At 44.4% G+C, this 12,940-nt stretch overlaps 1 protein-coding gene across 1 annotated transcript in view; it reads left to right on the plus strand.

The window, feature by feature from the left end:
- Window positions 1-12,940, plus strand: part of SNX6 (sorting nexin 6) — a 68,053-nt gene that overhangs the window by 36,754 nt on the left and 18,359 nt on the right. The window contains exons 8-9 of the mRNA XM_023227268.2: window positions 1,438-1,543; window positions 8,568-8,643. Of these exons, the coding sequence (XP_023083036.1) occupies window positions 1,438-1,543; window positions 8,568-8,643 (182 nt within the window). The remainder of the gene's footprint in view (window positions 1-1,437; window positions 1,544-8,567; window positions 8,644-12,940) is intronic.

Below are 12,940 nucleotides of genomic sequence, written 5' to 3' on the forward strand. Positions count from 1 at the left end.
ACTCCTGTAATCCTAACACTTTGGGAGGCTGAGGCAGGTGGATCACTTTAACTCAGGAGTTTAAGACCAGCCTGGACAACATGACAAAACCCTGTCTCTACAAAAAATACAAAAATTATCTTGGCATCGTGGCATGTACCTGTAGTCCCAGCTACTTGGGATGCTAAGTCAGGAGGATTGCTTGAGCCAGGGAGGTTGAGGCTGCAGTGAGCCATGTTTGCACCACTGTAGTCCAGCCTGGATTACAAAGCAAGACTCTGTCCCAAGATAATAATAATAATTTTTATTTTTAATGTATAGCTAGCTTTGTTTCAAAAAAAAAGATTGAAGACAGTGGTTAATTGTATTATTGCTCTCAGATAGTTTGGCCAGGTTCCTCAGTGCAGTCAGAAAGGGCCTTAATGACTAAGGCTAGGCAGCTTTCAGGAATGGCCAGTAGAATACATAACAGGCCAAGAAAAATAGATTTTCACTTCTGTCCATCAGAATTGTTTTCTTTTTCCTTAAAAACAATTGATCACTTATGCTGGCAATAGTATTACTGAAGAGGCAAAATTGTAGAGGCAGATCACAAATAAGTACACCATGTGAGGCCAAGTGCGGTGGCTCATGCCTGTAATCCCAGCACTTTAGCACTTTGGGAGGCCGAGGCGGGCAGATCACTTGAGGTCAGAAACTTGAGACCAGTCTGGCCAACATGGCGAAACTCTGTCTCTACTGAAAAATACAAAAATTAGGCTGGGCGTGGTGGCTTACATCTAATTCCAGCACTTTGGGAGGCCGAGGCGGGTGGATCACGAGGTCAGGTGTTCGAGACTAGCGTGACCAACATGGTGAAACCCCGTCTCTACTAAAAATACAAAAAAAAAATTAACTGGGCGTGGTGGCGTGCGCCAGTAGTCTTAGCTACTCAGGAGGCTGAGGCAGGAGAATCGCTTGAACCCAGGAGGCGGAGGTTGCAGTGAGCCGAGATCGCGCCACTGCACTCCAGCCTGGTGACAGAGCGAGACTCCGCCGAAAAAAAAAAAATAGCTGGGTGTAGTGGTGTGCACCTGTAGTCCCAGCTATTGGTACGCCAAGGCAGGAGAATCACTTGAACCCGGCAGGCAGAGGTTGCAGTGAACCAAGATCATGCCACGGCACTCCAGCCTAGGCGACAGAGTGAGACTCCATCTCAAAAAAAAAAAAAAGAGTACAGCATGTGAACTTGGACCTATTTGGGGAGCACTAAGCCTTCAGTTACAAAATCATAGAAGATTTCTTACTTGATAGAAATACATGTCTATTTAAGTCTTGGTGAAATTAGTACAGTAACATCTGACTATTAGAGGATAGCTGTGCTATTTTACTGATAATTTTTTGTATTTATAAAGTTATTTACATATTAAACTAAAGCAAGTAAGTGAAAAAAGTTTATATTTTCTTTTGGTCTTGTAGGATGTAGATGATTTCTTTGAGCATGAACGAACATTTCTTTTGGAATATCATAACCGAGTTAAGGATGCATCTGCTAAATCTGATAGAATGACAAGATCCCACAAAAGTAAGATTTTTCTGTGGTTAAAGCTTATATCTTTTAATGGAATAATTATAAGGTTCATATTATAGTTTGAAAAAGTCTTAATATAGAGCAGTAGTTCTCAAACTGTGGTCTGTTGGAGTCTAGGCTCCATGGCTCTTTTATAGTGAGCCTGTGAGGTCAAAACTATTTTCAGCTGGGCACAGCGGCTCACGCCTGTAATCACACTTTCGGAGGCTGAAGCAGGAAGATCACTTCACTTGAGCTCAGGAATTCAAGACCAGCCTGAGCAACAGAGTAAGACCCTGTTTGTATTGCACCAGCCTAATACAAAAAATAAAATTAGCCAGACGTGGTGGCCCATGGCTGTGGTCCCAGCTACTAGGAAAGCTAAGGTGGGAGGATGCCTTGGGCCTGGGAGGTCGAGGCTGCAGTGAGCTGTAGTCAGTCGTACCACCACACTCCAGTCTGGGTGACAGAGTGAGACTGTCTAGACAACAAAACAACAACTATTTTTATAATGATACTGTGATAGTTTTTGCCTTTTGCACCATGTTGACATTTACACCAATGATGGATAAAGCTGCTGCTGCATAATTACGTACAAATCGAGGCAATGGCAACAAACTGGACTAGTAGTCTCTGTATTCTTTCCTGCCATGCACTTGCTTTTTTTTTTTTTTTTTTGAGACTGAGTCTCTATCGCCCAGGCTGGAGTGCAGTGGCGCGATCTTAGCTCACTGCAACAACCTCTGCCTCCCAGGTTCAAGCAATTCTCCTGCCTCAGTCTCCCAAGTAGCTGGGATTATAGGCGCCTGCCACCGCGCCCGGTTAATTTTCGTATTTTTGGTAGAGATGGAGTTTCACCATCTTGGCCAGGATGGTCTTGAACTCCTGACCTCATGATCTACTCGCCTTGGCCTCCCAAAGTGCTGGGATTACAGGTGTGAGCCACTGCACCCAGCCACTTGCAATTTTTTAAAAATGTGACTTTCACTTAAGAATGTCCTTAATGAAACAGTAAAAATTGATTGTAATCTCTACCCTTGAGTATACATTTTAAAATATTCTGAGTGATGAAATAGGAGGTATGCATAAAGCACTTTGGCTACATACTCAAGTATGATGGTTCTGTAGGAAAGCATTTTAGTGATTGAGTTGTGATTGAACTAGCTAATTTTTTCATAGAACACTACTTTTACTTTAAAGAATGATTGATAGACAAACTATGTTTATGAATATTTGGCAAATGTTTTCTCAAAAATCAAGTAATTGTTTAAATTAGAGGAACCTGACCAAAAAAAATTCAGTTATTTCAAGGAAAACAAAGCTAGTATTTGTTGCCAATGAAAAGTCAAGCTTCAAGTGATAATTAGAATTTTGGAAAACTTTATATCTCTCACCATGAGCTTACTTCCCAATAGATACTGGACTAGTAGTCTCAAATTCTTTCCTGCCATGCACTTGCAATTTTTTTTTTTTTTTTTGAGACGGAGTCTCTGTTGCCCAGACTGGAGTGCAGTGGTGCGATCTCGGCTCACTACAACCTCTGCCACCCAGGTTCAAGCAATTATCCTGCCTCGGCCTCCCAAGTAGCTGAGATTACAGGTGCCTGCCACTGTGCCCAGCTAGATGGGCCAATTGAAGACCTATATAGAGATTGATAGTGTTAACTAGTGAATGTGATTTTTAAAAAATTGTACATTTAAGTGTGTCACCACTTACAACATCTGCATAATTCATTGGACCAGTTTTCTAAGCGGCCTAGTACATAATGCTACAAAATCATGTATGTAAAAGAACCACTCAAAGTGCAAAATAGACCAATGAGGTTTTTTTTTTTAACAGCTGTGTTGAGTGTAATTGATATCAGTAAGCTGCAGTAGTCAAAATGTACAGTTTGGTAAGTTTTGACATGTGTGAAATCCTTACCACAATCGAAATAATGATCACACACATCACCCCCAAAGGTTTCTTGTGGCCCTTTGAAATCTCTCCCTCCCGCCCTATTCCTAGATAGTCACTGGTCTGCTTTTTGTCACTATAGATTAGTTTGTGTTTTCTAGTATTTTATATAAATTGAATCATACAGTATGTATTCTTTATTGTTTAGCTTTGAAACTCAAAAAACTATTTTGAGATTCATCCAAGCTGTTGTGTACATCGATAGTTCATTTCTTTTTGTTGCTAAGTAATGTTCCATTGAATGGATATACAAAAATTATTTGTTGGCTGGGCGCGGTGGCTCAAGCCTGTAATCCCAGCACTTTGGGAGGCCGAGACGGGTGGATCACACGAGGTCAGGAGATCGAGACCATCCTGGGTAACACGGTGTAACCCCGTCTCTACTAAAAATACAAAAAAAAACTAGCCGGGCGAGGTGGCGGGCACCTGTAGTCCTAGCTACTCGGGAGGCTGAGGCAGGAGAATGGTGTAAACCCGGGAGGCGGAGCTTGCAGTGAGCTGAGATCCAGCCACTGCACTCCAGCCTGGGCGACAGAGCAAGACTCCATCTCAAAAAAAAAAAAAAAAAAAAAATTTTTTTTTTTGTTTCTAGCTTTGGCTGTTACAGATACAATTTATGTGAGCCATTTGTATATAACTCTTTATGTGGACATGCTTTCTTTCTCTTGGGTAATACCTAGAAGTAGAATGCCTGAGTCATGTGGTAAATGAATATTTAACTTTTTAAGAAACTACCACATTTTTTTTCCACAATGATTGTACCATTTTGCATTTCCAAGAGCAAGGCATGAGAGTTCCAGTTGCTCCACATCTTTGCCAACAAAGATAGTCAGTCTTTTTATTTTTCCCAGTGGAATTTGAAGTCTTTTTTAACTTTATTCAAGTAGGTCAGTGGTAGTAACTCAGTGTGCTTTAGATTTGTATTGTCCTAATGACTGTTGAGGTTCAACATCTTTTCTTTTTCTTGTGTCCTTCCTTCAGCTTTACTCTTTCTTTTTTTTTTTTTTTTTGTGAGACGAAGTCTTGCTCTGTCACCCAGGCTACTGGAGTGCAGTGGTGCAATCTCGGCTCACTGCAAACTCCACCTCCCGGGTTCACGCCGTTCTCCTGCCTCAGCCTTCCCAAGTAGTTGGGACTACAGGCTCCCACCACCACACCTGGCTAATTTTTTGTATTTTTAATAGAGACAGGGTTTCAGCATGTTATCCAGGATGGTCTCAATCTCCTGACCTCGTATTCTGCCCGTCTCAGCCTCCCAAAGTGCTGGGATTACAGGCGTGAGCCACCGTGCCCAGCCCCAGCTTTATTGTTTTTTGTATTTTGTTTTTTATTTGAGACAGGGTCTTGCTCTGTCACCCAAGATCAGTGTATTGGTGCAAACATGGCTCACTGCAGCCTCAATTGATCCTTCCACTTCAGCCTGCCGAGTAACTGGGACCACAGGCATGCGCCACCATGCCTGGCTAATTGTTGTTGCTGTTGTTGAGGTGGTAGAGACAGGGTCTTGCTACGTTGCTCAGGTTGGTCTTAAACTCCTGGACTCAAGCAGTCCTCTCACCTTGGCCTCCCAAAGGGCTGGAATTACAGGCACGAACCACCAAACTCCTTTTTTCTTTTTCTCCCTAGACAGAGTCTCACGAGTCTCACTCTGTCATCTAGGATGGAGTGCAGTGGCACAGTCTCAGCTCACCGCCACCCCTGTCTCCTGGGTTCAAGTGATTCTCATGCCTCGACCTCCCCAGTAGCTGGGATTACAGGTGTGCACTACTACGCCTGGCTAATTTTTGTATTTTTATTAGAGATGGGGTTTTGCCATGTTGCCCAGGCTGGTGTTGAACTCCAGGTTTGAAGTGATCCGCCCAACTCAGCCTCCCAAAGTGCTGGGATTACAGGTGTGAACCACTGTGCCCAACTTTATTCTTTATCAAAGTTGTTTTTGACCCCTCTTAGAATCTTTATGTTTTGTTTTGTTTTGTTTTGCTTTGCTTTTTGTTTTTGTGAGACAGAGTCTCACTCTGTTGCCCAGGCTGGAGTGAGTGGCACAATCTTGGCTCACTACAGCCTGCACCTGCTGGGTTCAAGCAATTCTCCTGCCTCAGCCTCATGGGTAGCTGGGATTACAGGTACTTGCCACCAAGCCTGGCTAATTTTTGTATTTTCAGTAGAGAGGGGGTTTCACCATGTTGGCCAGGCTGGTCTCAAACTCCTGGCCTCAGGTGATCTGCCGACCTTGGCCTCCCAAAGTGCTGGGATTACAGGCGTGAGCCACCAGCCCTAGCATCTTTATACTTTTTCCTTTTTTTGAGACAGAATCTCACTCTGTCACCAAGACTGGAGGCTGGAGTGCAGTGGCGTGATCTTGGCTCACTGCAACCTCCGCCTCACAGGTTCAGGCAATCCTCGTTCCTCAGCCTCCCGAGCAGCTGGGACTACAGATGCACGCCACCACACCTGGTTAATTTTTGCATTTTTAGTAGAGACAGAGTTTTGCCGTGTTGGCCAGGCTGGTCTCAAACCCTTGACTTCAAGTGATCCACCCTCCTCAGCCTCCCAAAGGAGGGAGTGGTTGCAGGTGTGAACCCACCGCCCTCAACCCTAGAATCTTCATATTTTCATATAAATTTTAGAATCAGCTTTCTTTTTCTACACAAGTGGCTGCTGGAATTTTGGCTGGGATTGTGTAGCTTCTATAGATTAATTTGAAGAGAATTGACATCTTAACAATATTGATCCTTCTGGTACATTAATATAGCATATTTCCACTGAGTTGGGTCTTTGTTAATTTATCTCAGCAGTGTTTTGTAGTTTTCATCGTATAGATCTTATACATCTTTAGTCAGATTGGTTCTTGATTATTTGGTTTTTGATGCTATTATAAATGTTGTGTTTTATTAAGCTGAAGACAGTGACTCAGACCTGTAATTTCAGCACTTTAGGAGGCTGAGGTGTTTGGATCGCTTGAGATCAGCCTGGGCAACATGGTGAAACCCAGTCTTTGCAAAAAATAGGCCAGGTGTGTTGGCTTACGCCTGTAATTCCAGCAGTTTGGGAGGCTGAGGCAAGCGAATCACCTTAAGTCAGGAGTTCGAGACCAGCCTAGCCCACATGATGAAACCCCATCTCTGGCTGGGCGCAGTGGCTCACACCTGTAATTCCAGCACTTTGGGAGGCCAAGGCAGGCAGATCATGAGTTCAGGAAATCGAGACCATCCTGGCTAACATGGTGAAACCCTGTCTCTACTAAAAATACAAAAATTTAGCCGGGCGTGGTGACAGGCACCTGTAGTCCCAGATACTCGGGAGGCTGAGGCGGGAGAATACTGTGAACCCAGGAGGCAGAGCTTGCCGTGAGCCGAGATTGAGCCACTGCACTCCAGCCTGGGTAACAGAGCGAGACTCTGTCTCAAAAAAAAACCCCATCTCTGCTAAAAATATAAAAATTAGCTGGGCATAGTGGCGTGCACCTGTAGTCCCAGCTACTCGAGAGGCTGAGGCATGAGAATTGCTTGAACTCGGGTGGTAGAGGTTGCAGTGAGCCAAGACCCTACCACTGCACTCCAGCCTGGACGACAGAGTCAGGCCTTATCCCTCCCCTGCCAAAAAAAAAAAAAATTAGCCAACCGTGGTGGCATGCGCCTGTGTCCCAGCTACTCGGGAGGCTGAGGTGGGAGAATCACTTGAGCCCAGGAGCTTGAGACTGCAGTGAGCCATGATCACACCACAGCACTCATGCCTGAGCAACAGAGTGAGACCGTGTCTCCAAATAAATAAATGTTATTTTTTGTTGGTGGTGGTGGTGGGTTTTTTTGTTTTTTTGTTTGTTTGTTTGTTTGTTTGTTTTGAGATAGAGTCTAGCTCTATCGCCCATGCTGGAGTGTAGTGGTGCGATCTCGGCTCACTGCAAGCTCTGCCTCCCTGGTTCATGCCATTCTCCTGCTTCAGCCTCCCGAGTAGCTGGGACTACAGGCGCCCGCTACCACACTTGGCTAATTTTTTTGTATTTCAAGTAGAGACGGGGTTTCACTGTGTTAACCAGGATGGTCTCAATCTCCTGACCTCATGATCTGCCTGCCTCGGCCTCCCAAAGTGCTGGGATTACAGGCGTGAGCCACCGCACCAGGCCATGTTATGTTTTTTAAAATTTCAATTTCAAATTGTTCTTTGCTAATACATAGAAATACAGCATATTTTTTCAGTATTGATCTTATATTCTGCAATCTTGCTAAATAAACTCACTTATTAGTTCTAGTAACTATTTTGTAGATTCCTTAGTATTTTCTATGTAGATGATCATGTCACGTCTATTAATGAAGAAAGTTATACTTCTTGCTTTCCACTTTGTTTTTTTTTTTGATTGTTTGTTTTTTGTTTGTTTGTTTTTTGAGACGGAGTCTTGCTCTGTTACCCAGGCTAGAGTGCAGTGGCGTGATCTCGGCTCACTGCAAGCTCTGCCTCTTGGGTTCACGCCGTTCTCTTGCCTCAGCCTCTCAAGTAGCTGGGACTACAGGCGCCTGCCATCACAGCCAGCTAATATTTTGTATTTTTAGTAGAGATGGGGTTTCACCATGTTAGCCAGGATGGTCTCGATCCCCTGACCTCGTGATCCACCCCTTTGCCTCGCAAAGTGCTGGGATTACAGGCCTGAGCCACTGCACCCAGCTTCCAGTTTGTTTTTTTGTTTGAGGTAGAGTCTTGCTCCATTGCCCAGGCTGGAGTGCAGTGGCGTGATCTTGGCTCACTGCAACCTCTGCGTCGTGGGTTCAGGTGATTCTCCTGCCTCAGCCTTCTGAGTAGCTGGGATTACAAGCATGCACCACGACACCTGGCTGATTTTTTAATTTTTGGTAGAGATAGGGTTTCACCATGTTGGCCAGGCTGGTCTCAAAACTCCTGACCTCAGGTGATCTGCCTGCCCCAGCCTCCCAAAGTGTTGGGATTATTGGCATAAGCCACCATGCCTGTTGTTTGTGTTATTTTCTTTACTAGTGTGTCTCATATTACACATTGTTTGACAGGTGAGTACTCAGTAAGTATTTTTAAATCAAGGAATAGGTATACTAAATTCTTAAAACTTTCTCCATAGGTGCTGCAGATGATTACAATAGAATTGGTTCTTCATTATATGCTTTAGGAACTCAGGATTCTACAGATATATGCAAGTAAGTATTCTAATTTAAAACATGAAATAGGCCAGGCACGGTGGCTCACGCCTGTAATCCCAGCACTTTGGGAGGCAAACGTGGGCGGATCAAGAGGTCAGGAGTTCAAGACCAGCCTGACCAACGTGGTGAAACCCCGTCTCTACTAAAAATACAAAAATTAGCCAGGTATGGTGTGATGCACACCTGTAATCCCAGCTACTCAGGAGGCTGAAGCAGGAGAATTGCTTGAACCTGGGAGGCGGAGGTTACAGTGAGCTGAGATCGCACCTTTGCACTCCAGCCTAGGCAACAGAGCAAGACTCCATCTCAGAAAAAAATAAATAAATAAAACATGAAATATAGCTAGTCACAGTGGCTCATGCCTGTAATCCCAGCACTTTGGGAGGTGGAAAACCTGTCAGGAGTTTGAGACCAGCCTGGCCAACATTGCTAAACCCTATCTCTACCAAAATATGTAAAAATTACCCAGGTGTGGGTGATGTGTGCCTCTAATGCCAGCTAGCTACTCAGGAGACTGAGGCACAAGAATCCCTTGAACCCAGGAGGCGGAGGTTGCAGTGAGCCAAGATTATGCCACTGTACTCCAGCCTGAGTGACAGAGCAAGACTGTTTAAAAAAAAAAAAAAAAAAAGTGTGTGTGTGTGTGTGTGTGTATATATATATATATGAAATATAAAGAAAGCAGAGAAAATTTTCTATTGGCAGTCTGGATACACACAATACTTTTGGTTTTTGTTTTAGTTTTTGTTTTGAAACAGGGTCTTACTCTGTCGCCCAGGCTGGAGTGAGGTGGCATGATCATGGCTCTCTGCAACATCCTCTTTCCATGTTCAAGCAGTTCTCCCACTTCAGCCTCCAAAGTAGCCAAGATTACAGGTGCCTGCCACCATGCCTGGCTAATTTTTCTATTTTTAGTAGAGACGGGGTTTCACTGTGTTGGCCCGGCTGGTCTCAAGCCCTTGACCTCAAGTGGCCCGTCCAACTCAGCTCCTAAAGTGCTGGGATTACAGGTGTGAGCCACTTCTCGCAGCCAATAGTACTTACAATGCAAAACTTTTGGAATATTTTTGTCAAAACACATTGATAATAAGGGCCTTCTTTAAAAACGTGGGTTGAGGGCTGGGCAGGTGGCTCATGCCAGTAATCTCAGCACTTTGGGAGGCCGAGGCGGGCAGAACACCTCATGTCAGGAGTTTGAGACCAGCCTGACCAACGTGGAGAAACCCTGTCTCTACTAAAAATACAAAATTAGCCAAGTGTGGTGGTGGGTGTCTGTAATCCCAGCTACTTGGGAGGCCGAGGCAGGTGAATTGCTTAAACCCAGGAGGCAGAGGTGGTGGTGAGCTGAGATCGCACCATTACACTCCAGCCTGGGCAACAAGAGCAAAACTCCGTCTCAAAACAAACAAACAAAAACTTGGGTTGATATTTTTTCTCCTCCCTTTCTGTCCTGTTTTTTAAATCTGAGAAATAAAAATCAACTTTACTCTCTCTCTCTCTCTATATATATATATTTTTTTTCTTCCTCCCTGTGTTTTATTTATGAAAATGGGTTGATTTGTGTGTAAGAGAGTGGAAGAACAGAATTTATATTAGTGTTTTTAGGTTTTGATAAAGCTTATAAATAAGAACTGCTATTTGGAAATTAGAACATATATGTATGTATGTATATGTGTGTATGTATTTCATTGGAGGTCAAATTGATTCCGCTCCCCGTCCCTCCCCTGCAAGACAGTGTCTTACTCTGTCACCCAGGCTGGAGAGCAGTGGCACGATCTCTAAAAACACAAAAATTAGTCAGACGTGGTGGCACACACCTGTAATCCCTGCTACTTGGGAGGCTGAGGCGTGAGAATCACTTGAACCTGGGAGGCAGAGATGGTAGTGAACCGAGATCACACCACTGCACCCCAGCCTGGGCGACAGAGCAAGACTTGGTCTCAAAAAAACTAAAAATTAAACACATTTTTAAGCAGGAAAACTATTTTCATAGTCTATGCCTTTTTCTAAACCACATCCTTTACCTTTTCTCTAGTATATTCTGTCTCAGATATTTAAAAGTCAAGCTTTTCGGCAAAGCACAGTATGATAGCTTACACTAATTAACATGCCATCGGCCAGGCACAGTGGGTCACACCTGTAATCCCAGCACTTTGGGAGGCCAAGGGAGGCAGATCACCTGAGTTCGGGAGTTCAAGACCATCCTGACCAACATGGAGAAACTCCATCTCAACTAAAAACACAAAATCAGCCAGGCATGGTGGCGCATGCCTGTAATCCCAGCTACTCCGGAGGCTGAGACAGGAAAATCGCTTGAACCTGGGAGGCAGAGGTTGCAGTGAGCAGAGATTGCGCCATTGTACTCCAGCCTGGGTAATGAGAGGAACTCCGTCTTAAAAAAAAAAAAAAAAAAACAACAGCCACCTTCCCAAAGAGTTAATTCTTCTTATCAGGAAGAAGGGAAAAAGTCAACCTTGCCATCTGTTCTCTAATGTAAATCTCTCAAAGCAAGTTCTCTTGAATGAAAGCAAAGTTCATAAAATTGTTTTTGCTTTGAGTAGTATTTGCCCTAATTTATTTATAATGTCATTTTAATTATATATTTTACAGAATACTTGAAACTGTGCTGTGCCCTTTTTTTTTGAGAGCAGGTCTTCCTGTGTGGCCCAGGTTGGCATACAGTAGCTATTCGCAGGTGCAGTCGTAGAGCACTGCAGCCTTGAACTCCTGTGCTCAAGCGATCCTCTTGCTTCAGCCTCCAGAGTAGCTGGGACCACAGGTTTGCGCCAGAACTGGGTGACGGAACAATAGCCCATCTCCAAAAAGAAAAGAAAAAAATGAATAACCAATTTCTACTTAAGAATTTATTTTCACTTTTAACTAGTTTATCTGTCAAATGCTGATACTAACTAAAAAATATCCCAGCACCAGACTTTTTTTGTTGTTGTTGAGATGGAGTCTCACTCTATTGCCTAGGCTGGAGTGCAGTGACGCAATCTCGGCTTACTGCAAGCTCTGCCTCCCAGGTTCACACCATTCTCCTGCCTCAGCCTCCCGAGTAGCTGGGACTACAGGTGTGTGCCACCACGCCACCTGGCTAATTTTGTTTTGTATTTTTAATAGAGACAGGATTTCACCATGTTAGCCAGGATGGTCTCGATCTCCTGACCTCGTGATCTGCCCACCTCGGCCTCCCAAAGTGCTGAGATTACAGGCATGAGCCACTGCACCTGACCAAGCACCAGAGTATTAAAGGGTAGTTCAATTACAGGATTGTGACACCGTGCCCCACTAATTTTTTGTATTTTTAGTAGAGACAGGGTTTCTCTGTGTTTCCCAGACTAGTCTCAAACTCCTGGCCTCAAGTGAGCTGCTTGCCTCAGCCTGTTTGCTAAAATGAATGTAGATAAATTTTGTTGGCCAGGCACAGTGACTCATGCCTGTAATCCCAGCACTTTGGGAGGCCAAGGTGGACAGATCACTTGAGGCCAGGAGTTCGAGACCAGCCTGGCCAACATGGCAAAGTCCCATCTCTACTAAAACTACAAAAATTAGCCAGGTGTAGTGGGTGCCTGTAATCCCAGCTACTTAGGAGGCTGAGGTAGGAGAATCGTTTGAACCCAGGAGGTACAGGTTGCAGTGAACTGAAATGGCATTACTGCACTACAGCTGGGGCGAGAAAGTGAGACTCAGTCTCAATAACAACAACAACAAAAACACCTTTAATGTATGGCTTAGGCTGTCATCTTGAAATGGAGCCTGGCGCTCTGGCTCACACCTGTAATGTTAGCAGTTTGGGAGGCCAAGGCGGGCAGATCACTTGAGATCATGAGTCCAAGATGAGCCTGGACTCAAGCCATCCTTCTGTCTTTGCCTCCTGAATAGCTGGGATTACAGGTGTGCAGCACCACACCTGGCTAATTTTTAACCAGGTGAAAACTCGTCTCTACTAAAAATACAAAAATTAGCCAGGCATGGGGGCAGTTGCCTGTAATCTCAGCTACTCAGGAGGCTGAGGCAGGAGAATCACTTGAACCTAGGAGGCAGAGGTTGCAGTGAGCTGAGATTGCGTCACTGCGCTCTGGCCTATGCAACAGAGCCAGACTCTGTCTCAAAAAAAAAAAAGAAAAGAAAAGAAAAGAAAAAACCAGGCCTGGGCGCGGTGGCTCACACCTGTAATCCCAGAACTTTGGGAGGCTGAGGTGGTCGGATCACGAGATTAAGAGATCAAGACCATCCTGGCCAACATGGTGAAACTCCGTCTCTACCAAAAAGACAAAAATTAGCTGGGTGT

Source organism: Piliocolobus tephrosceles, chromosome 6 (genome assembly GCF_002776525.5).
Source record: "Piliocolobus tephrosceles isolate RC106 chromosome 6, ASM277652v3, whole genome shotgun sequence".
Classification (NCBI taxonomy): domain Eukaryota; kingdom Metazoa; phylum Chordata; class Mammalia; order Primates; family Cercopithecidae; genus Piliocolobus; species Piliocolobus tephrosceles.